General features: G+C 57.2%; 2 protein-coding genes across 3 annotated transcripts; one reads left to right on the top strand and one right to left on the bottom strand.

Moving 5' to 3' along the window:
- Positions 1-12: 12 nt before the first annotated feature.
- Positions 13-8,383, top strand: POLR2F (RNA polymerase II, I and III subunit F). Of its 2 annotated transcripts, none has more exons than XM_055567068.1 (5): positions 13-170; positions 642-711; positions 3,467-3,597; positions 7,628-7,699; positions 8,143-8,383. In XM_055567068.1, the coding sequence occupies exons 1-5, from the start codon at positions 151-153 to the stop codon at positions 8,327-8,329; spliced, it is 480 nt and encodes a 159-aa protein (XP_055423043.1). In that variant the 5' UTR covers positions 13-150; the 3' UTR covers positions 8,330-8,383. The 2 variants fall into 2 exon arrangements, with proteins under 2 accessions (XP_055423043.1, XP_055423050.1); XM_055567075.1 differs by having other exon boundaries at positions 14-170; positions 8,190-8,383.
- Positions 8,384-11,864: 3,481 nt separating this feature from the next.
- Positions 11,865-22,267, bottom strand: SOX10 (SRY-box transcription factor 10). The gene is made up of 3 exons (XM_055567089.1): positions 21,741-22,267; positions 16,614-16,882; positions 11,865-13,891 (listed from the first exon to the last, which is right to left on the bottom strand). The coding sequence occupies exons 1-3, from the start codon at positions 22,175-22,177 to the stop codon at positions 13,188-13,190; spliced, it is 1,410 nt and encodes a 469-aa protein (XP_055423064.1). The 5' UTR covers positions 22,178-22,267; the 3' UTR covers positions 11,865-13,187.
- Between the last annotated feature and the right edge of the window lie 1,792 nt (positions 22,268-24,059).

Below are 24,059 nucleotides of genomic sequence, written 5' to 3'. Positions count from 1 at the left end.
TATGGCCCCGCCTGCCTCCCGGAAGTGATTACCGCTAGGTCACGGCGCAGGCGCAGAGTACGCTTGGCATCACGCGAGGCGGAGGTACGCTGTTCGCCGGTCTCCTCGCGGGTCTGGGTCGCGGAACCCGGTGGCTGCCGTGCGGGCGTCATGTCAGACAACGAGGACAAGTGAGTGAGGGAGCGAAGTGACTTTTCCGAAGACTCAGAAAGGGCGGATGAAGCGGGAGCCAGGATCGAAGGAAGTTGAGCCAGGGGTTTAGAGGACTGGGGGTGCTGAGGGGGCCCGCAGAGCCGGAGAAGGGAAAGGCTGGGAACTGGGAGCATAGACCCGGCCAGAGGCTGGGCGCGGAAAAGGCTCCGGCTCGAGGGTCCAGAGAGGATCAGTGAAAAAGTATCTTTCAGCAAATTTCCACTGAGTCGGGCTCTATGTCAGTACCAAATGTTGATTCAGCTGGGGTCTCATTCTAGAAGAGGCCCATAGTTAAGATGAGGACGTCAGATGACTGAGTTATTGAATGATTCACTGGTTAGGTGGATATTTATTGACAGCCTCCTACGTATCACATGAGACTCAGATTTTTGCCCACTTTGATTCTAGTATGTGATGCTCTAACTAACGGGCTTCTTACACTTGTGCAGTTTTGATGGAGACGACTTTGATGACGTGGAGGAGGATGAAGGGCTCGATGACTTGGAGAATGCCGAGGAGGTCAGTTCTGAGCCTTGGGCTCCCCTCTCTGCAGCCCAAGCTGCCAGATAGCCCGGCCAGTGATGGCCGACTGCATGCCTCTGCCTCCCGTTTGTGGTCAGGGTACTGCCAGTTAGAATGAGGGGAGATCTAGCCCTGGGTAGTGGATGAGTCCTACAGGGTTGGCCCAAAGGCTTTTGCCCTCTTGGACCACAGAGCATGGCTTCTGGGGCAGTTAGTTTACTCAGAGTTGAAATAGCCCCTTCATTCATTGTGCAGACATGTGCTGAATGTTTATTATGTACCATGAGCTTAGCAGGGTGGGGCTAAATAAAGAGCAAGGGGGAGAGTGACCTGGGATAAGGCTGGAGAGGTGAGGGCCAAGATCAGGCAAGATTTTGTAGCCTAGGGGTAGCGGGAAGCTGCTGATAAGTTTTGGGGAACTGGGGAGTGGCATGATCCAGTGAGGAATGAGTTGGGTGGACCAAGAGTCAAAGAGAGGCCAATTAGGGTGCAATCCAGGTGACATCTGTAGCTTGTACTTGGGTGCTGGTAGTGTTTATGATGAGAAAACAGATGAGAGATTTTGGTGTATTGGATGTGGGGCTGAGAAAGTGGGAGATGACAGGAATGACTCCCGTGTCTCTGGCTTGAGCAGCTTGGTGGATGAGTTACTGGCGTCATAGATAAAATAGGGTTTTCTGTGCTGTGTGACTGGTGGAGGAAGAAGTGCTTTATGTCTTCTGGAGAGAGGGATCCCTTGATTTTTTTTAGGTTGGTAAGGTGAAGGCCCTCTTTTGTGTGGGTTTTCCTGTCTGCCTGACACTCTGAGGTTATCTGTTCACTGAGTCAGAAGCCTTCTTCTCTGTTCTTCTGATGCCTTTCCATCTCTCTACTCTTGATTCTGCCTCCTCCGTGTAGTTCAGTCCTGTTCCCGTTTCTCTATTCCTAGTGCCTCAACCTGGTTTAGATCTTTATTGGTTTTCATCCGCATTGCTGCAGAAACTTGTTACCGGTTTTCCTGCCTTGAGTCTGCTGTTTGCCTTTCTGCTGCCAGAGTCCACTTTTTCTCCTACCCACATGATTGGTTACTATTGGTCTTGCTCAGTGTTCTCTCTGCTTCGGTCCTTACCCTCTACAGAATATTCTCAACAGAGTATCCAGAGTGATCCTTTTAAATCTTCAGTCACTCTGTCTCTCCTCTGCTCAGAACCTGCGTCTGGTTACTTCTCATCTCATTCTGAATAAAAGCTAAGAACATGAACAAGGTCCCCCATGATCCGACCACCTGCTCCCTCTGTGACCTTATCTCTTCTTGGTGTCCCAGTCATGCCAGGGAAGTTCCAGCTCAGGACCTTTGACTGTGCTGTTCCGTCTTCCTTTTCTCTTAGATATGCACACAACCTGCTCCTCAGCCTCCTTCAGGTCTGTGTCACATGTCACCTCAATGAGGCCTTCCCTGACCATTCTATTTCAAATCACTGCATTTGCTCCTTCCTCCAACATCACCACTTGGACGCTCCCTGTCTTTTCTCTCTGTTTTTATATTGCACATTTTACTACTAATTTTATTTATTGTTCATCTCACTGTATTCCTGGGTTGGGAAGATCCTCTGGAGAAGGGGTAGGCTACCCACTCCAGTATTCTTGGGCTTCCCTGGTGGCTCAGCTGGTAAAGAATCCACCTGCAATGCAGGAGACCTGCCTGGGTTCAATCCCTGGGTTGGGAAGATCCCCTGGAGAACGGAATGGCTGCCCACTCCAGTATTCTGGCCTGGAGAATTCCACGGACTGTATAGTCCTTGGGGTCACAAGGAGTCGTACAGGACTGAGTGACTTTCACTTTCACTGTATTATAATGTAAAGCTCTATGGGAGCTTTTATCTGTCTTACTGCTCTGTGTCAAGCACTTAGAATGCTATCTGACATAGAGTAAGCACTCAGTAAATATTTGTTGACTTAATTTTATATTACAGAATTTATTCTCCTATCTATAACCCCGTTTGCACCTTTTGTGCTTATCATACCCCACAGTTAGGCGTCCAGGCTGAGTACGCTCTCTTCCCTCCTGTGTCTTTGCACATATGCAGTTCAGCCTGCCTGAAATGCCCTTTCTTCCTTTCCTTGTTAGCTTGGCAGCTCGCACTCATCCTTGTAGACTAGCCCAAGTCTCATCTCTGGACTGTATTCCTAACCCCCAGGATGAGGTAGGTGCCCCTCATTTTCTTGTGTAGTTTGGGGCACACTGGCACACTTTCATAGCACTTGATGTTTTGTTTACTCTTGTCTTTTCGCCGGACTGTGAATTCTTTAAGAGCAGAGACTCTTTCCGTCTCAGCACCTTTATCATGTCTGGCACATGACAGATGCTTAATAAGTGACTATTAAATATATACATATGTAAAAATGGGGCGTTTCTTCCTCTTCCTGCTTCGGGTGAGGTTGTCTGTGCTCAAGAACTTCTTTGTATGGGGCCAACTCTCTCTTCTGGATGAGGTGGCTGGCTTTGGACTCCTGATCACAAGTCCTCTTTCACTAGCTCTGAGACTTTGGCCAAGTTAGCTAATTGTCCAGCTCTTTAAAATGAGCATTGTAATCCCCGCTTCATAAGGTTTTTTTGAGGATTAAGTGGGGTGTTAATGAGGCAGTTGCGTGGTCACGGGCACGTAACAAGCAGTAGTGTGGAGGCGCTTACAATCACTGTTGTCGTCGTCCTGCCCCTCACCCCCAATAACGCAGCCTGAGATTTTCCCCTCTTTTCTGCTTTTGTGTCCAGGAGGGCCAGGAGAACGTTGAGATTCTCCCTTCTGGAGAGCGACCGCAGGCCAACCAGAAACGAATCACCACACCATATATGACCAAGTATGAGCGAGCCCGCGTGCTGGGCACCCGAGCCCTTCAGATTGCGTGAGTATGAGCACCCTCACCATCATGTCCTTTAATCAGGCCACAAGGAGCCTCCGAGCTGTTGATAATGGCCCATCCTGGCAGCAGACCCTTCCCTTTCTCACAGGCTTATCAAAGGCAGCGCCGTCCCCATGTGCCAGGCACTGTGCTAGGCCCCTGTCCTCGGGGAGATTGTTGGGGGAAAAGGACATAAACGGTAGAGAGTAACAGTGAGAGTACAGAGCGTGAGGACCGCCTGTCAGGTGGGGAAGCGAAAATAAATGCAATAAGACCAGACCTAGACCCTTGTGGGCTGGTTCTTGGGGGTGCCGCAGCAGCTCCCGCTGGGCTTAAGGTGGTTCTTGAGTAGACTGGGGCCAGCCCAGGAGAGTGAGAGAGCCCTCCACGTTGAGGCCGCGCTGGGAATGCGGAAGCACAGAGCAGTGGTCGGGGGTGTGGGGGTTTGAAATTAGCAACCCTTCCTTTCTCTCCCAAGTTGGGAACTTGTTGAAGAACAACATGATTCAGGAGCCAGCCAGTAGCCAAGTCAGGTCAGGTCAAAATATGCGATGCTCACATGTCCACCCGTCAGCACAGGCATTGCAGGCGTCAGAGGCCGTGTCTGCAGGGGCGTGGGCCTCGTGCAGAACAGACCCAAAAGCAGCCCCCCTGAGGGCAGGTGGCTTGGAGGAAGCAGGGGCCCTTGAAGAGGCTGGGCCACAGGTGCTGGCTTTCCCTGCCAGGCTCCCCTGTCAGATGAGCTCCTCCTGTTCTGGCCAGAGTTAACTGGGAGGACACAGGGCAGACATGTTACTGTTGCGCTCATGGCAGGTCCTCCCCAGGGAAACAGGAGGCTGCGGAAAGGAGCCCTATCTCAGACTTCTTACCAGCTGCCGGGGGAAATGGTGGACACCTGGAGGAGGGGTGCTTCGAGAAGAGAGGATGGGAAACAGGCTCGAAAGAAAAGCTGGGGTCAGAGTTGTGGGTGATAAATATGCTAGGGGAGCGGTGATGCTCAATCTGTGTGCTCCCTGCCCAAAGTTTTCAAACAGTGTTGGACTTTATCTGTGGAGTGAAGATGACCACTCGGTGGAGGGTCTTATTGGGGCGGGAAACTGTTCTTCACTCTCTTGGCAGCAGGAGGCCCCCTGCCAGCCTGGTTGCACCCCTTGCTGGTCTGGGTGAGTTGAGAGCCGCACCCTGTATGATGATTTCAGTGTTGCTTGGATCCTCTAGGCCTGCACCACAGGTCACTGCTGCCTACATTTGGCCATTTAAATTAAGTAAAACTAGGTAGGAGTTCAGTGTTTCTATCTCCTTAGTCATATTTCATGTGCCCAGTAGCCTCTGTGGCTGCCGTGATAGGTAGCACAGATAGAGGATGTTTCCATCCTTGTAGAGTGCTAGATGGGCGGTATTCATATCTGCTGAACACGACCCAGCAGGAAGAATAATTCGTAAACTGTTTTTTAAACAAATAAACTGTATGCAAGTTAAAGTCTTTCAGCATCAAATAAGATATTGTGCTCGTGCCTTTTGGAGGTGTAGAGAGGATTAAAGACACAATTCCCTAGTCCTCTAGATGTTTACTGTCTAGTAGGGAAAGGGAACCTGTTCTAAATACTCAGAACCCAAGGCAGACGAGATTGATGCTTTACAAGAGAAACAAAAAAGGAGAGAAGGGAATAAAGGGACGTGGTTTTGAAGGTCTCCTAGGTGCCAGAAATAGCACTCGGAAAGTGAAGGCAGACGTGGGTGGATTGTGGTAGAGGAATGGCAAGCAGCCTGGGGCACAAGACTGGAAAAGATATCACTGGTCCCTTGAGTGACAACTTTAGAAGATGGGCATGCATTTGGTGGACAGTCTGGAGCAGGCATTCCAAACAAGGCCCAGGGTCCTGCTTTCCTTTGGAGGTAAGACTCTTGTCCAACCTTTTTGGGCTGTAGCACTCCTTCAGATTAAGAGCTCAGAGGCTGTCTGGTGGTTTCCCAGCTGCTGTAAGCCCTTGGACAGTCAGGGCTGGAGCTTGTCTTGAGTTATGGGCCTGTAATCCTGCACTTGGTAGTAGAAGCTGAACAGTGTTTTCTTGGGTATTTGTGGATGAAGTCTCACTCCAGCTCATTAGCCCCATCTGGTGGCTGAATGGTTGCAGCTGTGCTGTGCTTTGCTCAGCCTCTGAGTCGTGGCTGACTGCGACCCCATGGCTGCTTCCCAAGGAAGGTTGCCCCTTGGAACCCCTGGTGGAGACATTGAGGGCACACTCTCACATTTCCTGTGCATGTAGCAGGGCTGGATGAATGACTGCTCTTGAATGATTCATGTCTTGAAAGAAATAAGGCATATGCATATCAGGGAAAGCAGTTTGCCACATTCTTTAAAACATTAAATATTGGGGGGAGTTTAAATAATTATTGAGAGAAGATGTAGAGAAAGTTAAATACTTGGTTTCTGCCCCTGGGGAATTTTCATGCTTTAAGGAGTAACAGACATCAGAATATTTAGCAATAAAATTAGTAGATCATTTAGTGTTGACTGGAGGCTCTCAGACTGGCTGGTTTTCTGAACCACCAGGGGAGCTTTGCTAATGTAGGTTCTCAGGCTCCTTCACTAGAGAATCTGTTCAGCGGGTCTGGGGAAGGACCTGGGAACCTGTATTTTTAGCACGCTCTCCTGGATCATCATCAGGTCTGGGGTCCATTAGTGTAAACTTGAGTTGGAATCAATAAGGGTGACTTCCTAGAGGAGATGGGCCTGGAACTGGTCTGTCTTTTTTAAGACCCTCTGCTGTGGGCCAGGTGTTGCACTAGAATAGAACTTGGGGTCCTGGACCACCAGGTCTTGTTTGGAAAACTTCAAACGGGAAGTCACAGTTTAGTGACAGTGGTGTTGAGAGAAGTGTGTGTAAAGTGAGTCAGGGCCCTGAGGCTGCAGCACGTGCTTTCCAGGGTGGAGACTTCTGAGCCTCTCACAGGCCTGTAAGAAGAGGAAGCGCTGGTGTGAGGATGCAGAAGGGAAACAACGGGGCCCGCATAGGAAGCTGCAGGGGTTTGGTGCGGCTGGGATGTGGGGTGAATAGAGGCAGGTAGCATGAGAAAGTACTGCAGAGGTAAGTGGGGCCAGAGGAGGTTCTGCCTGCCTGATGGCCATGGGGTATCGAGGAAGAGAGGTAAGCAGGGGAGAGCCTGACCACAGGCCTTGCGTAGGGGCTAGAGGAGCAGGACCCCTGCAGGGGGTGTTGCCAAGACAGAGGAGGAGAACGAGGCGAGCTAGGCCCTGAGGCAGGGCTGGGGGTTGAGTAGAGTAGTCAGAGGGTGAGCTCTTGCACTTGCGGGTCCTTTGTGTGGGAATATTCTGCTGTGGCCGAGGGCTCAGGAGTCTGTGACCGGCCCTGGGGAAGGCCCTTGGCCGGGGGAGTGGATGTGATGAATGTCACACGACCCAGTAATGAAAGCTCACGCTTCTGCCTTTCACAGTACCTGGTTTCAGTTTGTGGATCACCAGCTTTCTAATGGGAGGTGTTACAGCATAGTAGAGGAGTCTTCAGGGTTCAAATCTTGGTTCTACTACTCACTGGCTGTGTGACCTTGGGGAAATTACTGACCTCCCCTTGGCTCAGCTTCCTCCACAGTAAAACGGAAGTAGCAGTAGTACTTGCTACAAAGGAAACAAGCTCCGTTGGTGGAGCGGCTGTGGCGCTTGGTGAGTCTTTGCCTGTAGCCAGTGGTGCTTTAGCATTATTGTTGTGCAGGCGTGGCAGGGCTTTTCGTCTTCATTTTCCAATGCGGATGCTGAGATTTGGGGAGAGATTGAGGGACTTTCAGGCCCAGTTTAAGCCTAGTCTACTGGCTGCCACTCGAGCACCCTCGCTGTCAGCGTCCCGGGACAGCTACTCCGCACCTGCCACTTTGGGGAGGTGTCCTTTCTCGGGGCCCTTTCTAGGTGAGCTCTGGGGTGCTGATCTGATCCTGTTTGTGAAACTCTGCCCAGCTTCATGCTGGGCCCTCTCCCTGTGTGTGTAATCTCTCCCCACACCTGTCCTTACACCTGCAGGATGTGCGCCCCTGTGATGGTGGAGCTGGAGGGGGAGACAGATCCCTTACTGATCGCCATGAAGGAGCTCAAGTAAGTCATCCAGATCCTGGTTTGCGGCTCCAGAGCCCTGGGGGCGTCCCTTGGGTGCTCTGCTGCGCGCCTTCCCGCACTTCCCTGCTGGGGACGTGTGGTCTTGTTCCTGTAGATCCTTAGTTTGGGTGTCAGCCCTTCACGGGGGAGGAGGGGACAGGCGAAGGGGGAGGGGAGGACACTGACGAGACATGGACTGTCCCAGTCCCAGCGTCCCTTTTTCCTGCTGCAGTTGGCCTTACCAACATCCCTCTGCTTTCCGCCTTGCCCTTCGCCGTGGGATGGCAGGCCATTTGTAGATTTTGGTCCCACACTCAGAGAAGCAGGGACTTTTTTTTTTTTTTTGGCTGAAATTCCTTACCTACAAAGTACATCCGTGGTCTTAGGATGCTCCTAAGGCTTCTCCTCCCTTGCCTTCTGCACCTGTTATCCCTCTGCTGCAGAGCCAGGGTCACCACCCTCATGTACCTCGACCTCTCCCCGGTCACAGGGCCCGGAAGATCCCCATCATCATTCGCCGCTACCTGCCTGACGGGAGCTACGAAGACTGGGGCGTCGACGAGCTCATCATCACCGACTGAGCCGGAGTCAACCTCTGGACTGGGCCTCCGCCCGTGGCTCGTCTCATAGTCTTTTTATAGTCTTTATATGTGTAAATAGTAAATTCTTCAACCTTTCAACCTCCTCTGCCTCCTGCTGCTTGTGAGGCCCACCTGCGTCTTCACTGTTACCATCCTGCTGCCTGGAGGCTGTGCGCATCCCAGTGGCCCTGGGACCATCAGCTCTTTAAGAAGCACCAGGGCCCTGACCCCCTGGGCTCCCCCGCGTACCCCTCCCACCCATCTCACAGTCCACCAGAGCAGAGGCTGCTGTAGGAGACACCTCGGCTGCCTTCCCAGCAGACAGACCAGCCTTTGTGTCCAGGGAGCTGGTTGCCACGGAAACCCCCAATTTCCTTTCCAGTGGGGACTGGCTGCAGGGGCTTCTCCCTTCTCAGGAGTATCACAGAGCAGGTCTCATCAAGCCACCCATTGTTTTCCTAAGGACCTGCCTCGAGCCTCTTATCATGGGCTGGGATCCCCTTTCAGGAGCCAGTGCCCCCAGCAGGAAGCTTGGGGACGCAGTGATCTCCTGCCCTCCCCGAGAGAGCCCTGCTGGGCAAGTCAGCAGCTGGAGCAAGGGCCGAACACCTGCCTATCCCAGCCGCACAACCCCTCCCATTCCCCACCCGTCAGACCACTCCCCATACGCCAGTCTGTTCTCCACGACCCACCCGTCTGGTCTGCCACACCCATACCCTCTCCTTCCCCAGACTCTGGACAGTGTCCTTTCCCTTCTGTGTGGAGCCCCTGATCCCTCTAAGGCCACTAGGATGGGTGCTGGGGTGATGGTGGGCAGGGCAGCAGGGTTTCTGGGTTCAAGGCGTGACATTAAGTCCAGTCGATCACACTGGTTCTTCCCTCCCTTGGGGTGCAGGGTCAGATGACAAGGAGAGGGTGTATGCTGGCACCAATAGGGATGGGAAGGAAACCCATCTCCCTGAATATTTCAGCCTTGACCTTCAGTCTGCTGCCAGCCCTCGCTCCCAGGAAGAGGAAGAGCCAGGCCTGCCTGACCTCTACAAGAGGCGAGGCCCCCGGGGTGGGTGCACCCTGGACAGGGTGGAAGTGACGAGCATCCCCAGGAGTGGGAGGGGTGTTCGCTGCTCTGGAGAAGGGTTAATTCAGGGAGCAGTGGACTTCGCACCCCCTTCCACCCTCCTCCAAGCCTGTGGAATCCTTTAATCAAGTTGGGTGCTGAAATTTCAGCTCTGAAATGCCGCCTTTGTGCTGGCATCCAGGCGGCCGCCCCAGAGTGCGGGGGTCACTTTCTCGGCCCTGTTTCTCTAAATGGTCTCTTTGTTCTTGCTGGGCCGCTCAGTATCAGATGTGATTAAAGGGAGATGGGGCTGGGGTGGCAGAGGAGAGAGGGACTGGGGGAGGGAGGGGGTTAACCCTTAGGGGATAGGGTGCAGAGGAGATGGAGAAAGGGGTGTTTACCCTCCCACCTGCCCCCTCCATTCTGCTCCGCTTTCACGGAGTCAGGCCCTCGCTACTCAGCTGGCCCGGCCAGGGCACCATCTCCTTGACCCTCTCCAGATACACCTGTCCCTTCTCTGTTTACTGCGGAGCCACTACTTGACTGAGGCCTGAGCTCATCGGGAATCTCAGGTCTAAGGCATGAGCACAAGCCCGGTCTTCTGACTTCTGTGGGCCATTCCCTCCTCCTGTATCCCCAGTGACTCTCCAGTCTCGTTGAGGTCATGCAGGTGGTGATTTCATCTTGATGTAGCCCCGCCCACCTGCCCTGCCCGCTCCACGACCACAATCCCAGTGAACACGGAGCACATAGGAAACACTGGACAGGCTAGAAATGGACTGATGTCCTGCTTCTCAATAGAGGGAAAGGGAGGTTGTAAGAAGTAGAAGCGCAGAACTGATTGACCCCCTGACAAAATTCTAGAATAGGCTATTGCATATTTGAAAACACTTGGATAATAAAGAAGATTCTGAAGCTCGCATAGGGTTTCTAAGAATATCACCAAGTGAACCGAATTTTCTTTTTTCCAGTGGTTACCGGCCTGGTAGGTTGGAGGAATGCCACAGATACAGGGAACCTTGATTTGAACAAGGCATTAGGCAGTCTGTGTGGCTGTGATGGAGAAGCAGGTACTGCAAGGTGACAATTAGATTCAGAATTGAAAGCTTTACGAGTATAGACGATAGAATGGATGGAGAGGTTTTCGGTGGTGGACACAGGGTCTGTCTCTCTCATTCCAATTTTTTTTCATTAGTAACCTGAATGAGGATATTCAAGTTTCAAACATGAAGATCAGGAGAGCTATAAATTGGATTCAGAATTCCAAAGGATCTAATATAGGTGGGGAAATGGTCAAGTGCAAAAAGATGAAATCTGTTCAAGACCAGTAAAAAAATCCTGCATTTATCTACAACACAACGACATCAGCCAAGCAGCAGACAACTGCTTGTATACAGTTCAGGGTGGTCCAACTTGGCTGCAGGTTTTAATCTACAAGAGGAAGGATTTGTAGTTACCGCTACACTTTATGGGAGCCAGCAGTTTTGGCGAAGTGGCCTGAGGAGCTTGCACGACACAGCTTCCAGGTGGCGGTCTGGCCACCCTGGAGGACTGGGCTAGTTCTTGGTGCCCCCTCCCCCACCTGAGGTCCTGACTAGGAGGTGAGGGGCTGGGGCCCACAGATAGAAGAAATGGATACTGGATCTAGGGATGCTGGTCTGGAGCCATGACGGAAGCACAGCCTCAGATTACAAGTGGAAATCGGGCAGGTGGAAGAGACGATGGTTAAGGGTGCAAGGTTTGGAGTCGGCTGGTTTCAGATTCTGTACCAGCACTTCTTAGCACCCACCTCTCAAAGCATCAAGTCTCCGTCTGGGAAATGGGGATAACAATTGGACTTACTCCCTCGTTGGCCAGAAGGATGTAAGGCACTCACCCAGGGAGCACTCAGTCATGGGAGCTATTAATGTCCCTCTGAACTGGGTGGAAGGGGAGACTTCAGCCATCAGAGCTGCCCATCGACGGAGCGTGGGGAAGAAATTTCCCCTGTCCCCGAGGTGGAGGAGCCCCAGTTCCCAGAGTGCAGGTTGGAATTCTGCTGAGCAAAGAGCTTTTGGGGAGGAAGCCCCAATGGATTAGATGGTTATGTCTGCCATCCTAGTTTATACTTAGACATGGGCAGCTGCTAGATCCTGGTGTGGACCTGTGTTGTGTGTGTGTTGCTGGGGGAGGTGGCAAGTGGAAGGTCCAGTGAGAGAAGGCCCACTCACCCGTCCTAAAGGACCAGGCCTACTGACTGCAGACAGCAAGACCTGATCTACCCTTCACATACTTGCTCCTTGAAGTCTTTGCAAGGCCCCTTATCTGCTGGGCGAGAATGGGCTGCTTGGAAGGCACTCATGCGGAGTTCCAGCTGAGCCGGCAAGTGGCCCACCTGGAATGTGGACACAGCTGGGCTGGGGGCACAGCTCCGGCCTGAGGCCTCAGTTCTGAGCACCCGCTGACCCCACTGTGATGCCGGCTGTCCTGAGCTACCGCACTGGGTGAGAGAGGGGACCGTGGATTATCTGTCCTTTGCATTCTACCCTCTAGCTACTTCCAGAAAGCATTTAAGGAAGCAGAGGTGCAGGGATAAGAGACCAGGTCAGGCCCACCAAGCAGGTAACCGGAACCTTTAATTTTATTATGTGGAATGCTTAATGCAGAGTTAATAGGGGCTGGAGTACCTAGCAGAGGGGAGGGGGTGCAGAGGGAGCTACTGAGATAAATAAGAGGGGGGGCAGTAATGAGTTACATGTGGACTTGGGGGCGGAGGGCTGCAGAATAGGAAAATGGGGGCAGAAGACAGCTACATACTTTATTCAAATACCACTGGGAGGCAAAGGGCGAAAGGCCAGGGCAGCATGTACATGTCAGGAGTTTAGTGTCTTCAGCCTGCTGCCAGCAACCAGGGTGCTGGGCCCTGGGTCTCCCTCTGGAGCCGAGGGTTTGGGCCTGAGCAGCTCTAACTCTCTGGGAAGCCCAAGGAGCTGGGGCTGAGAGCGCAAGGACCACAGAGCCTGGGGAGGTTGGGGGACGGGGGCTGGTGGGAGCCGGGAGGAAGGCTCTGTGAATTGTCTCCGAATCCTTTCCTGGGGTCCCGGCCTCCTCACGTCCTGGGTGTGCCTCAAAGTAGAGAGGTTGTCCTGGAGTGGGACCTGGGCCCTTTTGCTCCATTAGACAAAGAACGAGGTTATTGGCACCGAAATGGATCTGAGGGCCTCTGTGCCAATTCCTTCCTGTGTTCAGGAGGGCAGGGGGCACTGAAGGGTTGAGGAGACCTCCCTCTGAGCTCCCATCCCACCCCACTCCCTTGAGGCGGTTCAAAGCTATCCTCAGCGCCCCGCACCCAGGGGCAGAGGGAGCCCCAGTAGTCCCTGACACAGGTTTCTGGTTGGCCGCGCTCTTAAGACACGTGGCCTGGGTGCACGGGTTAGGTCAGACCCCCATTCCTCGCGGAAGAGGAAACACAGGCACAGGGGTGGCCAGGCCTCCGATTCCCATCCGACCGACCCTGGGTGCTTCACCCTCCCAGAGGAGGGTAGGCGGGGCCTGCTCAGATCCTGGGATCGAGGGTCATTCCTTGGGGGGAAGGTACAGCCCCTCATTTTTCGGTTTAGGGGCAACAAACTACCTCCTTCTCCTCTGCCCAGCCGAGTAGCCCAGGGCTGTGCCTGGGCCGGAGCCTGGGTAGGACGGGGTGGGGTCATCAAAGGCAGTGAGCCAGACAGAAGGCCTTCCCCTCAGCTGTCAGCCTCTGCAGCCTCCTCCTCTGCCGCCACCGGGCCTGAGATGGGCGAGGAACAGGGCGCGAGGGCTGGGGGAAGGGGCAGGGCAAGACGGGTGGTGACGGGGGTGGGGAGCCCCCCCTCTATGGCCGGGACAGCGTCGTATATACCGGCTGCTCCCAGTGTGTGGGGCTATGGGACTGGGGCCCTGAGGGGCTGGGGTCAGAGATGGCCGTGTAGAGGGGCCGCTGCGAGGGCCCCATGTAGGAGAAGGCCGAGTAGAGGCCGGAGGTCTGGCCCGAGTGGCCATAATAGGGTCCTGAGGGCTGATGGTCAGAGTAGTCAAACTGGGGGCGGGAGATGGAGGGGAAGGCGGAGCCGTAGTGGGGCAGACTGAGGGAGGTGTAGGCGATCTGCGAGGTGGACGGCTGGTCGGTGTAGTGCGGGGGCCCCTGGGGCCCCGCGGTCTCCGTCTTCACCTGGGCTTTGGCGTCCACGCCAGGCGGCGAGACCGTGGGCAGAGCCACGCCTGGAGGCTTGGAGATCCAGGCAGAGTGTCCGCTGGCCACAGCCAGGGCGCTGCCCAGCCCATAGCCAGCTGCCGAGTAGCCGCCCACGTGGCCCGGGTGCCCGTTGGGCGGCAGGTACTGGTCCAACTCGGCCACGTCGAAGGTCTCCATGTTGGACATTACCTCATGGCTGATCTCGCCGATGTCCACATTGCCGAAGTCGATGTGAGGCTTCCCGCCCTCCCCCAGGGAGCGCCCATCCCGCTTGGGGTCTGCCTTGCCGGATTGCAGCTCTGTCTTTGGGGTGGTCGGAGGGGTGGGCGGGCCATGGCTCTGGCCTAGAGGGCGAAGGGAGACACAGAGAGAGAGAGAGAGGAAGCAGGAACCGAGGTCAGCGGCTGATGGTTCACTTTTCAGATGCGATGCCTCTGGGAGGCTGAGGACCCATCACGGCATGGCCTTGTACGTTTTAATGTGTTCGGGGTGGCCTGCGGTGGTGTTTGGCTATGTCCAGTCATTTACAAAATTCCTCAGTCCTAGGAATGAGTCTTTCTCCTACCAGGATAGGACTCCCCTCTCTCGCCCCCGCCCCCTCCCAGAGAGGCCTGCTTCATTTTGAGCAAGTTTCCATTGTCCCCATTGGAAGGTTCTTCCTCACACCAGCTGAAGTCGGCTGCCCTCCTGTGCTCCTCAGCTGTGCAGCCCGATGGGGTCTGGCCCGTAGGCCCCGGCTTGCCCGCTCTCTCTTAAGCACACTTGGCCTCTGCTGGTTGCCCGCCCTGCTCACCTCTCAAGCCCTTATCACTTTGGCTGGCTCATCTGCACACCTCCGCCACCCCGGGCCCCGAATGGCGATGTGTCGCCTCCCACCCCATCCCTCCACCCAAGGCCACCTCAAGTGCCCTTTATTCAAGGAAACCTTCCCTCCCACCCGGCGCCCCCGACCACGCTCTCAGCTCCCATCACGCACCGCGCGGCCCACTATCCCTCCAGTTGCCTTCTCCCTGCCCTTCCAGGAAAGTACAGACATGAGTGACCTGTGCTACCGCGTTCCTTCGTCTGCCCATTTGCCCTTTCCCAGGTCCATTCAGCAAACACTTAGGGGGCACCGCTAAGTGCCAGACACGGTTGCCAGGCATAGGGGAATACAAACAAGTCAAATGGTTCCTGGCTGCACAAGCTCCTGGTCTTGGGGTGGGGGGTCCAGGGATGCACCCAGGGCTGGAGGGCAGTATCACAGGTGCTGTGGTGAGGGATGGGTGAAGGGCTCAGGAGACCAGCGGAGGAAGCGTTCACCCTGCCCTGGGGACGTGGGGAAGGGCTTGGGGAGGAGGAGTAGCGGGGCTGTTTATGGGGAAGAGAAAGCCAGGCCCACGGTAATAGAGTGAGCTGGTTCTGTGCACGGTCCAGGGTCTTGTGTGTGTATACCCCCGAATCTCCGAAGCAGTGTGAGGGAGGGATGGCTGGACGGGGGATCCCGTTGGATAGAGAACGTGTTCATGGTCTAGCAAGCCAGGCGTTCCTTGAGGGCAGGCCTGTGCTGCCTCCATCAGACCAGAGGCAGTGCTGAGTCCTATGCTGGCCAAGGTGTCTGGACTTGGAGTAATTCTTGCTCTGTCATTGTGTGACCCTGGGCAGACCCCCTATCTTCCCTATCAGTTTCCTTATCAGTAAAATAGAGATGATACCAAGCAGTTGAGGACATGGCCTCCTTCTGGAAGCTTTCCTTGACCAGAGTCTGGTGGGCAGCTGGATATTTTTGCAGACTGACTAGGGGGACAGGGGGGTGACTCCTCCCCAGAGGTCATGCTCCCTCTGGGTCTTGCATGGGCTTCACGTGCCCTTGATTCTTCCTGTACTTAATTCACGTGCTTTCATCACTGCTCATCCCTCTATAGAATGTGGGCTCCTGAGGGACCAGGGACCATGGGAAGCAACAGGAGGCTCCAGGGACCGTGGCGTCTCATTTGGACGCCTGGTGTCTGCTTCCAGGTCTGGCACAAAGGACTTGGAGTGTGTCTTCTGAAGGCAGAGCTCTGCTCACTGACACTGGCCATGTGCCTGGCCCCAAGCACGGTGTCCTGTACGCTACAAGCACAAGGGATGTAGCTATGGTGCCAGCAGAGGCCCTGGAGCCCTCAGCTACATGGCAAGTTACCCTCAGTTTTCTGTAGAGTCTGCTCTGTAGCATGAGGGTGATTTGCCACACAGCTGAGGTCTGAATGCAGGCAGTGTGGCTGCCTCATCACAGTTTAGACGGATTGAATGAGCTAACACACACAAAGCAAGTAGCACAGAGACCAGCACACAGTAAGTGCTCAATTAACGTTAGCTGTGCTCATCACCCGGAGAAGGCAATGGCACCCCACTCCAGTACTCTTGCCTGGAAAATCCCATGGATGGAGGAGCCTAGTGGGCTGCAGTCCATGGGGTTGCTAAGAGTCAGACACAACTGAGCAACTTCACTTTCACTTTTTCACTTTCATGCACTGGAGAAGGAAATGGCAGCCCACTCCAGTGTTCTTGCCTGGAGAATCCCAGGGACGGGGGAGCCTGGTGGGCTGATGTCTATGGGGTCACACAGAGTCGGACACGACTGAAGTGACTTAGCAGCAGCAGCAGCAGCGCTCATCACCAATGAGAACGAAACAGGATGCCCTGCCTCTGGCTCCTCCAGGCCATGTGCTCAATGTCACATGCCGTGTCTCCCCCGTCAGACTGGGGGAAAGGCAACGCGCTGTCCTCCATCTGCCCTCCTGTTTCTCAGAATCGTCCTGTCCCACCTTTCTCTGGTGTAACTGGCCCACTGGCCTCCTTCACGGGTCTCTTCACCCAGAACCAGTGCCCCTCCTAGCAGTCCTGGCCACAGCCCTCTTGCCCAGCCGCCTCCCCTGACCCCTGAACCCCCTCTGAACTGCCACTGGGCCCCTGCAGCCCAGCTGGGCCACGACTCAGCCCGGCCAGCCCTTCCCTTAGCCTCAGGTCTCAGGTCCTCCCACCCTTTGCCTCTCCCCGCTGCCCACAGCCTCCTCCCACCCGAGCTCCCAGCCCCAGGCTCACCCGAGGGGTGCTCAGGGTTTCCGTCTGACATCGGGGAGCCCTCGCCCGGGTGCCGGTGGTCCAGGTGGGCGCTCTTGTAGTGGGCCTGAATGGCGGCCGCGCCGCCCTGCTCAGCCTCCCCGCCTGGGCACTCCGACTCTCCCTGGGCCGCCTTCCCGTTCTTCCGTCTCCGCGGCTGGTACTTGTAATCTGGGTGGTCCTTCTTGTGCTGCATCCGCAGCCGCTCGGCCTCCTCAATGAAGGGGCGCTTGTCGCTCTCGTTCAGTAGCCTGGGGTGGGGTGGTTGGGGTGGGGGAGACAGCAGAGGGGCCACTGTGAGCGCCTGCCCTGGAAGAAACGAGGCCTGGGGGCTGGGGGAGCCTGGCGGGCAGGGTCCCGGCTGGGAGTTGTGCTGCCTGGTCTAGGGACTGGAGATGTGAGCCTAAGGCACCACAGCCTCCGAGAGCAGCCATCTCTGCCCCCAAACCTCTCAGGGGCTGGGTTGTGAGAGAAGAACCAGCCTGCCACTCCAGGCAGTCCCTGAGGATGGGGTTAGAATAGAGTTTACAATAGAGCTTCCTTCAGTTTGAAAAGTGAAAGTGAAGTCGCTCAGTCGTGTCCGACTCTTTGCGACCCCATGGGCTATAGCCTACCAGGTTGCTCCGTCCACGGGATTTTCCAGGCAAGAGTACTGGAGTGGGTTGCCATTGCCTTCTCCAGGAGATCTTCCCGACCTAGGGATTGAACTAGGGATTGAGCCTGGGTCTCCCACATTGTAGGCAGATGCTTTACTGTCTGAGCCACCAAAAACTCTTTCTTCAAAGCTGTCTGCAAGTGGAGCTGGCTGCCTCGTTAGTGGGTGAGCTCCCTGGAACTGGAGATGTGCAAACAGAAGCGGCAAGGTGAAGGGGGAGAGCCCAGTGTCTGTTACTTCCTAGCTGTGTGACCGTGGGCAAGTCACTTCTCTGAGCTTTAGTTTCTTCACCTATAGAACGAGGATAATACCTACTTCCAGGTGTGGGAGTGGCCAGGATAATGGCTGTGAAGCCCTGTGCATGGGACCTGGGGATTGGGGTGGGGGTGGGGGTGCAGCACCTCGAGAAACAGGTACAATTCTAACGCTGCCTGTGAGGTGGTGGGCAAGAGGACCTGCGGTGGAACCCCTCAACTCTGGAATCATTTTTGTGAATTCCAGCGTGGTGGGGCCGAGGGGGGCAGGATGCGTGTGCCCCTCACTACGTACGGACCCCCACCTCAAGGGGAGATCGTATCTCCTTGTTGAGGGAGTGAAAGAAGGTAAAGGAAGCTCCTGTCTTCCGAGACCCTAGATGGGGGCATTCAGACCCTCTTCCAGTCTGAGCCCAGCCAGTGGAACGCAGCCCCTGCAGACCATACGCCCACCCACCTGACTCCAGCCAGGGCTGGGGCCGCAGGGAAGCTCAGGGCTGGACTGCCCCTGGTGAGGAAGGCAGGAAAGATGCCTTGAAGAGGGGCTCAGGGGGAAGAAACAGATTCCTAGATCCCCAGACATAAGGGACTCTCCAGAAGCAGCTCTGTCCTTTAGCCCAAAGGGCCTCTCTCTCCAGCTGCCCCCTACACCCCCCTCTCCCGTGGGTGCCCTCTTCACCCAGTCAGGAGAAGGCAGGGCCCTCCCTGCCCAGGATGGGAGGGGGTGGTCATACCAGGCACCTCCTAGCGGGCAGCGGCATTCCTCTCCAGCTTAGCCTGCTCGGCTGCCCTCGCCCCGGGCCGCGGCCCAGCCCAGCCCAGCCCAGCTCTTTCCAAGGGCCCCTCTAGCTGAGTAATGGGATGGGGACCCCAGACCATCAGGGGCTGGGAGTGGGATGCAGCCCTTCTCACCCAAGCTGTGCCCTCTCCCCCTCCCCCAGCCAGCCCAGGGTAGGTGGGGCAGGCCCAAAGGTGGGTGCCTGGTGAGGAGGGGAGATGGCACGTGGGGGTGCCTCAACCAGCTGTGGCCCTGGCACAGAGGCTCCTAGGATGGCAGGGGACCCTGCACTCCCTCTCCCACCCCAAACCTTCCCTGTGCCCTCTGCCCACTGGCAACCGGATGTGAATCTGAAAGAAAATGGCAGGGGGCACGGAGTGCGAGCCGGGGCACAGGCTAGAAGAGAGGAAGACTCCAACTTGCACCCGTCGGCGCCTCCCAGCGCTAGTTCCCAGCACCCTAACTTGGAGAGAAACCTACCTGGGGGGTGGGTGTGGGGTCTGCCAGCCCCAACCCCAGTCCTAACTTGAGCCCAACGCCAACCTCACCCCCAAACCCAACCCCAGCCGCATCCAGACCTTCAGCTTCAGCTCTGTTCAGGCTCTTCCCTGACCCCAAACCCGTCCTCCCCCACCACAAAAACCCAATCCCAAATTTCATCTTGACTCCAGCACTAGCCCTCGGTCACCACAGCTCTAACTACAAACCTTGTTTGGTCTTCACCTCTGGGTCTCCAAGGTCTGGAACAGGGAGGGGCAAGGGGTGGGCTGGCTCCCCACCCAAACTGGAATCCCCAATTGGTGGGGGGGTGCTTCCACAGTAGGGCACACTGGCTCTGCCCCACCTGCTGCTGTGGGGGCTCACCTAAGGGTCTAGGGAGGTTCCAGCCTGTGACCCCACCTTTCCTGTCTCTTGGTTCTAATTATTCTCCCCAGGCGGGTCAATCAATACACTGCCCCCCCAGCGCCATGAGATCAACATCTAACAGGCCTTTCCTGGGCGGGCACTGAAGGGCAGCAGTTGAAGGTTAGCAGCTGGCACATTCCCCAGGCCACTTGCGAGCCAGGGCCTGGATGCTGGTGTGTCTGACTGACCCCCTTCCAGCATCCCACACAATCTGCATGTCTTTCTCTTTTCAGGTATAGGGCCTCTGATTGCCAGTTCTACCCAGCTAGCCATCCGCCTTCTGGATAGCCTGAGATTCATGAGACGGTGGAGGGGCGGGGCGCACAGATTTCAGGAGAAGCCCCTGGAGAGGTGGGCTAGCTTAACCCAGTCCAGAGGTCTCCGGGGTCCCCACCCAAGATCATGTAGCCCACTCCCTGTTGGCATAGCCTTTGATCCTTGTCACTGTCTGGTCACCCTCCCACTGCTGGGTTGGGTCCTGAGTAAGCAGTGCCTGCTTTCCTGGTTGTGCCCCCTCCCACTCAGGTTGGCCCCTGGGGATCACCTTGGGCCCCTGTGCACGCAGCCTGAGGTGAGGGGTGGTCAGGAACAAGTCCCTTGAGGGACCCCAACGTGGGGTTCTGGGCTGGGGAACAGGGACAGACAGGGACAACAGAGGCTCCAACCTTAAATCCTTGGCAACAGCTTGGGGGAAAGGTGGGGGGTGTCCATCCTCGCTTTGATGCTCTTACTGGGCTTACACTGTGGTCTGCTCATGGTGCCTAAGGCCTGTTCCGTCTGCCTGTCTGCCTCCCTCCTGGTTCTCTGTCTCTCACTTGCTCGTCTCTGTCCCACGGCACCAAGGGTCCTGGCTTGGGCTAAACCCTGCCACGATGTGGATGGACCTTGGGCAGAGGAGCTGGCTTCAACCTCTGATCCTGGGCAAGGCTAGACCCTCTGAGTCCATGCAGCAGTTTGACCACTGAGCCCAGGGCCTGCTGGGGTGAGCCGAGTGCTGAGGGGGGAGGGGAAGAAGCACCAGGCCTTTAGCAGGCCTAGGGGGCTGGATGCGAATTCCTCTCGGTCTCTTGGGGGCTTTCCTGCTCCTTGCACCACCTTAAGCCTTTGGCCTTCTAGGCCAAGCTCCACTGTGTTGGGGCTGGCAAGGGGAGGGGTGGCAGGCTCCCCTGACACTTTCTGCAGCTTGGATGCTCCTCATTCCTGCTCTCCTCTGCCCTCACCCCACAACCTCCTGATCGTGTCTTAGAGGGGAGGGGTGACCCACTTCTGTCACCAAGGATAGTGTGTAGGAAGACCACTGGCTGAAGCGTCAGGAGACCTGGTTCTGGCCCTGGCTCCGCCACCAGCTGTTACATGGCCTGAGCGGTCCCTCTGCCTTCCTGGGCCTATCTCATGGACAATCTAGTGGGGAATCAGGTAACCTCTGCAGACTCTCACCTTCTGGAGCCCCTGTTCTCTTTCTGAGCTGCCCGGGACTTCTTAGGGGGTGGGGGGTGCCGTTGCCCTGGTCAACAACATATTCAAAAGGGAGCAGCCTAAACCCCAGACCAGAGGTGAGGCCAACTTCCTTCTCAGGGGCATGTTTTCCCCCCAAAGTTTGAGCTGCTTCCAGAGAACCTGGGACTCTGAGGGACCCTGGGTAGGAAAGGGGCCAGCCTTTCCTCCTGGCCAGGGCTCTCAGCTCCAGGGCTGGAGGGGTAGGAGGTTACTCAATCCTGGGTGGGGCCCTGGAAAGGAAGATGGCGCCTGGACTGGGAGAGGGAGGGAGGGGAAGAGACCAGCCTGGCAGCTCTGGGACCCGGTGGGAGGGGGAGTCTCCTCTCCACGTGTCCCCCTTCCCTGGGGGGGATGAAGAAGCCCTGGGCCTGAAGGAGGGGTGCTCAGAAGGGTGCAGAGGAGGAGGCTGGGGTAGGACAGGGACCTGCAGCGGTCGGCTTGGCCTCCATCCCTCACCCTTTCAAAGACCCGGACCTGAATTCCTTGTCAGCCCCCATCTCAGCCTTGCAGTTCTCCACCTGGCTGCCTCAGTTTCCCTGCCTCTCCAGCCAGGCCTTCAGTTCTTTCACAGACGTTTCCCTCGCATCCCCCTTGACCCTGGGGCAGCGGCACCCTTGAGTGGCACCTGCGGAAATGGGGTTAGTGGACGACTATGGTGTGGATGCCTCCACCAGCCTTCCCTCCCTTCCACCTTCACTCTCGCACACCCCGCCCAGAAGCCCAGGCCCCAGCTCCTGCCACCGGCAGAATTCCAACCGCGAGGGGGCGCCTTCCAGCCCACTGCCCGGGCTGGGGAGCGGGGCCTAGGCCGCTGGAGACAGGCGCGAGAGCAACCCCAAGGGGTGCCGGGGGAAGGGCGGGCCCGATGCTCTCAGCTGGCGGTCCAGTCCCATCGAGGAGGCGGCTGCCCCAGGAGAAGGGCCCAGGCCGTGAGCGCCTCGCCCCATTCCACCCGCAGGTAGAGGGCCCGGGTAGAGGGCCCTGAGGGAGCTCTCCGGAGGCGGGTCGGGGGCGCTCACCTCCAGAGCTTGCCCAGCGTCTTGCTGAGCTCGGCGTTGTGCAGGTGCGGGTACTGGTCGGCCAGCTTCCTGCGCGCCGCCTGCGCCCACACCATGAAGGCGTTCATGGGCCGCTTGACGTGCGGCTTGCTCTTGCTGGCGCCGTTGACGCGCACCGGCATGGGCACCAGAGTCCAGTCGTAGCCGCTGAGCACCTGGCTGACGGCCTCGCGGATGCACACGGGGAACTTATCATCGTCTGCCTCGCCGTCCTGCTGTTCCTTTTTGACCTTGCCCAGCTCGCCGGGCCCCGGGCTAGCTCGCAGGCCCGAGCCGCCGCCGCCGCCGCCGCCGCCGTCGGGCCCCAGCGAGGGCGCGCTCCCCGGGGACAGGCAGCGCGGCTCCTCGGAGCCCACGGGGCTCAGCTCCACCTCGGACAGGTCCTGCTCCTCTGCCATGTCGCCCCCGGCCGCCGCCGCCGCCGCCGCCGCCTCGGCCGCCTCCCCGGGGCCCGCCGCCGGGTTCCTGGCGAAGAGTCCAACGCTCACCTGGACGACGGGAAGGAGGGCGCGATGGGCGTCCTGCGCGCAGCCCCGACGGCGGCCCGGCACGCGACTCAGGCACAGTCCCAAGGTGGGGCCGGCAGGCTGCCCCTAAACCCACCGCAGCCCCTGGGGCCCGCGCACATGCCAAACCCGGTCTCGGCCTCTTAGCTCCCGCCTCCATGTCTCCCCCCACCTGGTTCCAACCGCCTCTTGCTGTGGGTGGGTTCGGGTTTTTTTTTTTTTAAAAAAACCTCCTCTTGGGTGGAGGTTTGTTGATGGAAAGGAAGAAAAACGGACTCTTTCTTCTGCTCTAATCCTGGCTCCTGGAATTTCCCACCTTTTCGCTCACCTTTCCTTCTTCCCTTCCGCCTGCCCCCCGACGGGGGACTAGAAGAGGAACTGGGCTGGGGGCAGACGCGGGTGTCAGCTTCTCTCAGCCCCATGCCCCCGCCTACGCCCCACCGCAGGGTCCCAGGCCTGGGCCCCGGGAAGGGAGGAGCGGGCTGCGCACTCACTCACCTCCTCGGACCTCTCCTCCAGTCTAGGGCTCGTCCTGAGGAAGTGGAAAACCGTGTCCCAAGGTGTGCGGTCCAGCTCGGGAGCTGGGGGTGGGGGACGCTGGTGGGCTGGTTGGGAGGGGCTGGGGGCCCCCGAGCCTCAGGCCACGGGCCTTGTCAGGACGGAGCCTGAATCCTCACCACCAACCACCCTGGCCGGACAGCCTGAGACTGACTGAGCGCTGAGCTGCTGCCGAGGGCTGGGGAAGGAAGGAGGGGGGAGAGGGGGAGGGGGAGGGGGAGGGGAGGGAGGGAAGGGCAGAAGGTGGAGCCTCCAGCGCTTTCCTTCATCCCCAACACTCTGGGCTCCTCCGCCAGGCCCCCCCCCCACCCCAGCTCCCTGCGCTGCTGGCTGCCCCCAGGCCCATCCTGGGAAGGTGTAGGAGTGGGGGTGGTCAGGCCGGGAAGGCCAGTGGAGGCAGGTAGGGAGGGTCACAACGTGTCCCTTGGGCGAAAACTGGGCCCACCTGGGACCCCCAACCTCTGTCTCAGGTGTCGGAATGGGCAGCTGGCAGAGGAGAAGGCAGGTGACGGTTCTGTCAGTGGGGGGGTGACACTGGCCGGTGTTGCTTCACTTAAGACCTCTTATTGCGTGCCAGCCTGTCTCACCCCGCCTCCTACCCCCCACCCAGCTGTCCTCTTTCTTGGACAGCAGGAGAGGAAGACTACAGGTCCATACCTGGTGAAGCGGGGTGCAGCTGGATACCCCCTGCCCAGTGCAGATGCCCCGGCTTTACCCCTAGTCTCCTCTCACCGGACACCCAGCACCGCAAGGCCTGGGCTGGCTCAAGAGAGAAAGGCTCAAGTGTGCGGGAGGCTGGGCCCGCACTGGGCTGGGGTCCTCTTCAAGTAGGTCTGAAAAGCTTCTGGGGCCCTATTTCCTGGGACCCAACTCCCTCCACCCTGGTAGGGGGAGTCCCAGTCCTGGTTGTCAAGTCACCCCCAACTCCCCCACCCGGAGAAAGGGTGAGGAGTCTTCTTCCTCTCTGCCCACTTCTCTACTCAACCCCACTCCCCCCAGAAGGGTGACTCCTTCATTTTTTTGCCCTGCCCATCATCTAAGGCTTTCGCAAGGCCTCTAAGACCACAGCCCCTCTCTGTTCTCAAAAGGTGGGTGCTGAGGCAGAGGTACGGGTGTGTGAGGAGGACAGATGGAGCTGGGGCCGCGATGATGACCATGGACGGTTCTGAGCTCCTCAGCGGCTGGGCGAGGCCCCGGGCCCAGCCCAAGGGAGTCG

The sequence above is a fragment of the Bubalus kerabau genome, chromosome 1, assembly GCF_029407905.1.
Source record: "Bubalus kerabau isolate K-KA32 ecotype Philippines breed swamp buffalo chromosome 1, PCC_UOA_SB_1v2, whole genome shotgun sequence".
In the NCBI taxonomy this organism is placed as follows: Eukaryota; Metazoa; Chordata; class Mammalia; order Artiodactyla; family Bovidae; genus Bubalus; species Bubalus kerabau.
This window is presented reverse-complemented; position numbering and strand designations above follow the sequence as displayed.

What these genes read in the sequence shown, in the direction of transcription:
- POLR2F (XM_055567068.1), top strand. Translation starts at nt 151, where the DNA reads ATGTCAGACAACGAGGACAA. An exon ending in ATGTCAGACAACGAGGACAA is followed by an intron (nt 171 to 641) that starts GTGAGTGAGGGA and finishes ACACTTGTGCAG; the next exon opens with TTTTGATGGAGACGACTTTG. An exon ending in ATCGCCATGAAGGAGCTCAA is followed by an intron (nt 7,700 to 8,142) that starts GTAAGTCATCCA and finishes CCTCTGCTGCAG; the next exon opens with AGCCAGGGTCACCACCCTCA.
- SOX10 (XM_055567089.1), bottom strand. Translation starts at nt 22,177, where the DNA reads ATGGCAGAGGAGCAGGACCTGTCCGAGGTGGAGCTGAGCCCCGTGGGC. An exon ending in ACGCTGGGCAAGCTCTGGAG is followed by an intron (nt 16,883 to 21,740) that starts GTGAGCGCCCCC and finishes ACCCCACCCCAG; the next exon opens with GCTACTGAACGAGAGCGACA. An exon ending in AAACCCTGAGCACCCCTCGG is followed by an intron (nt 13,892 to 16,613) that starts GTGAGCCTGGGG and finishes TTCGCCCTCTAG; the next exon opens with GCCAGAGCCATGGCCCGCCC.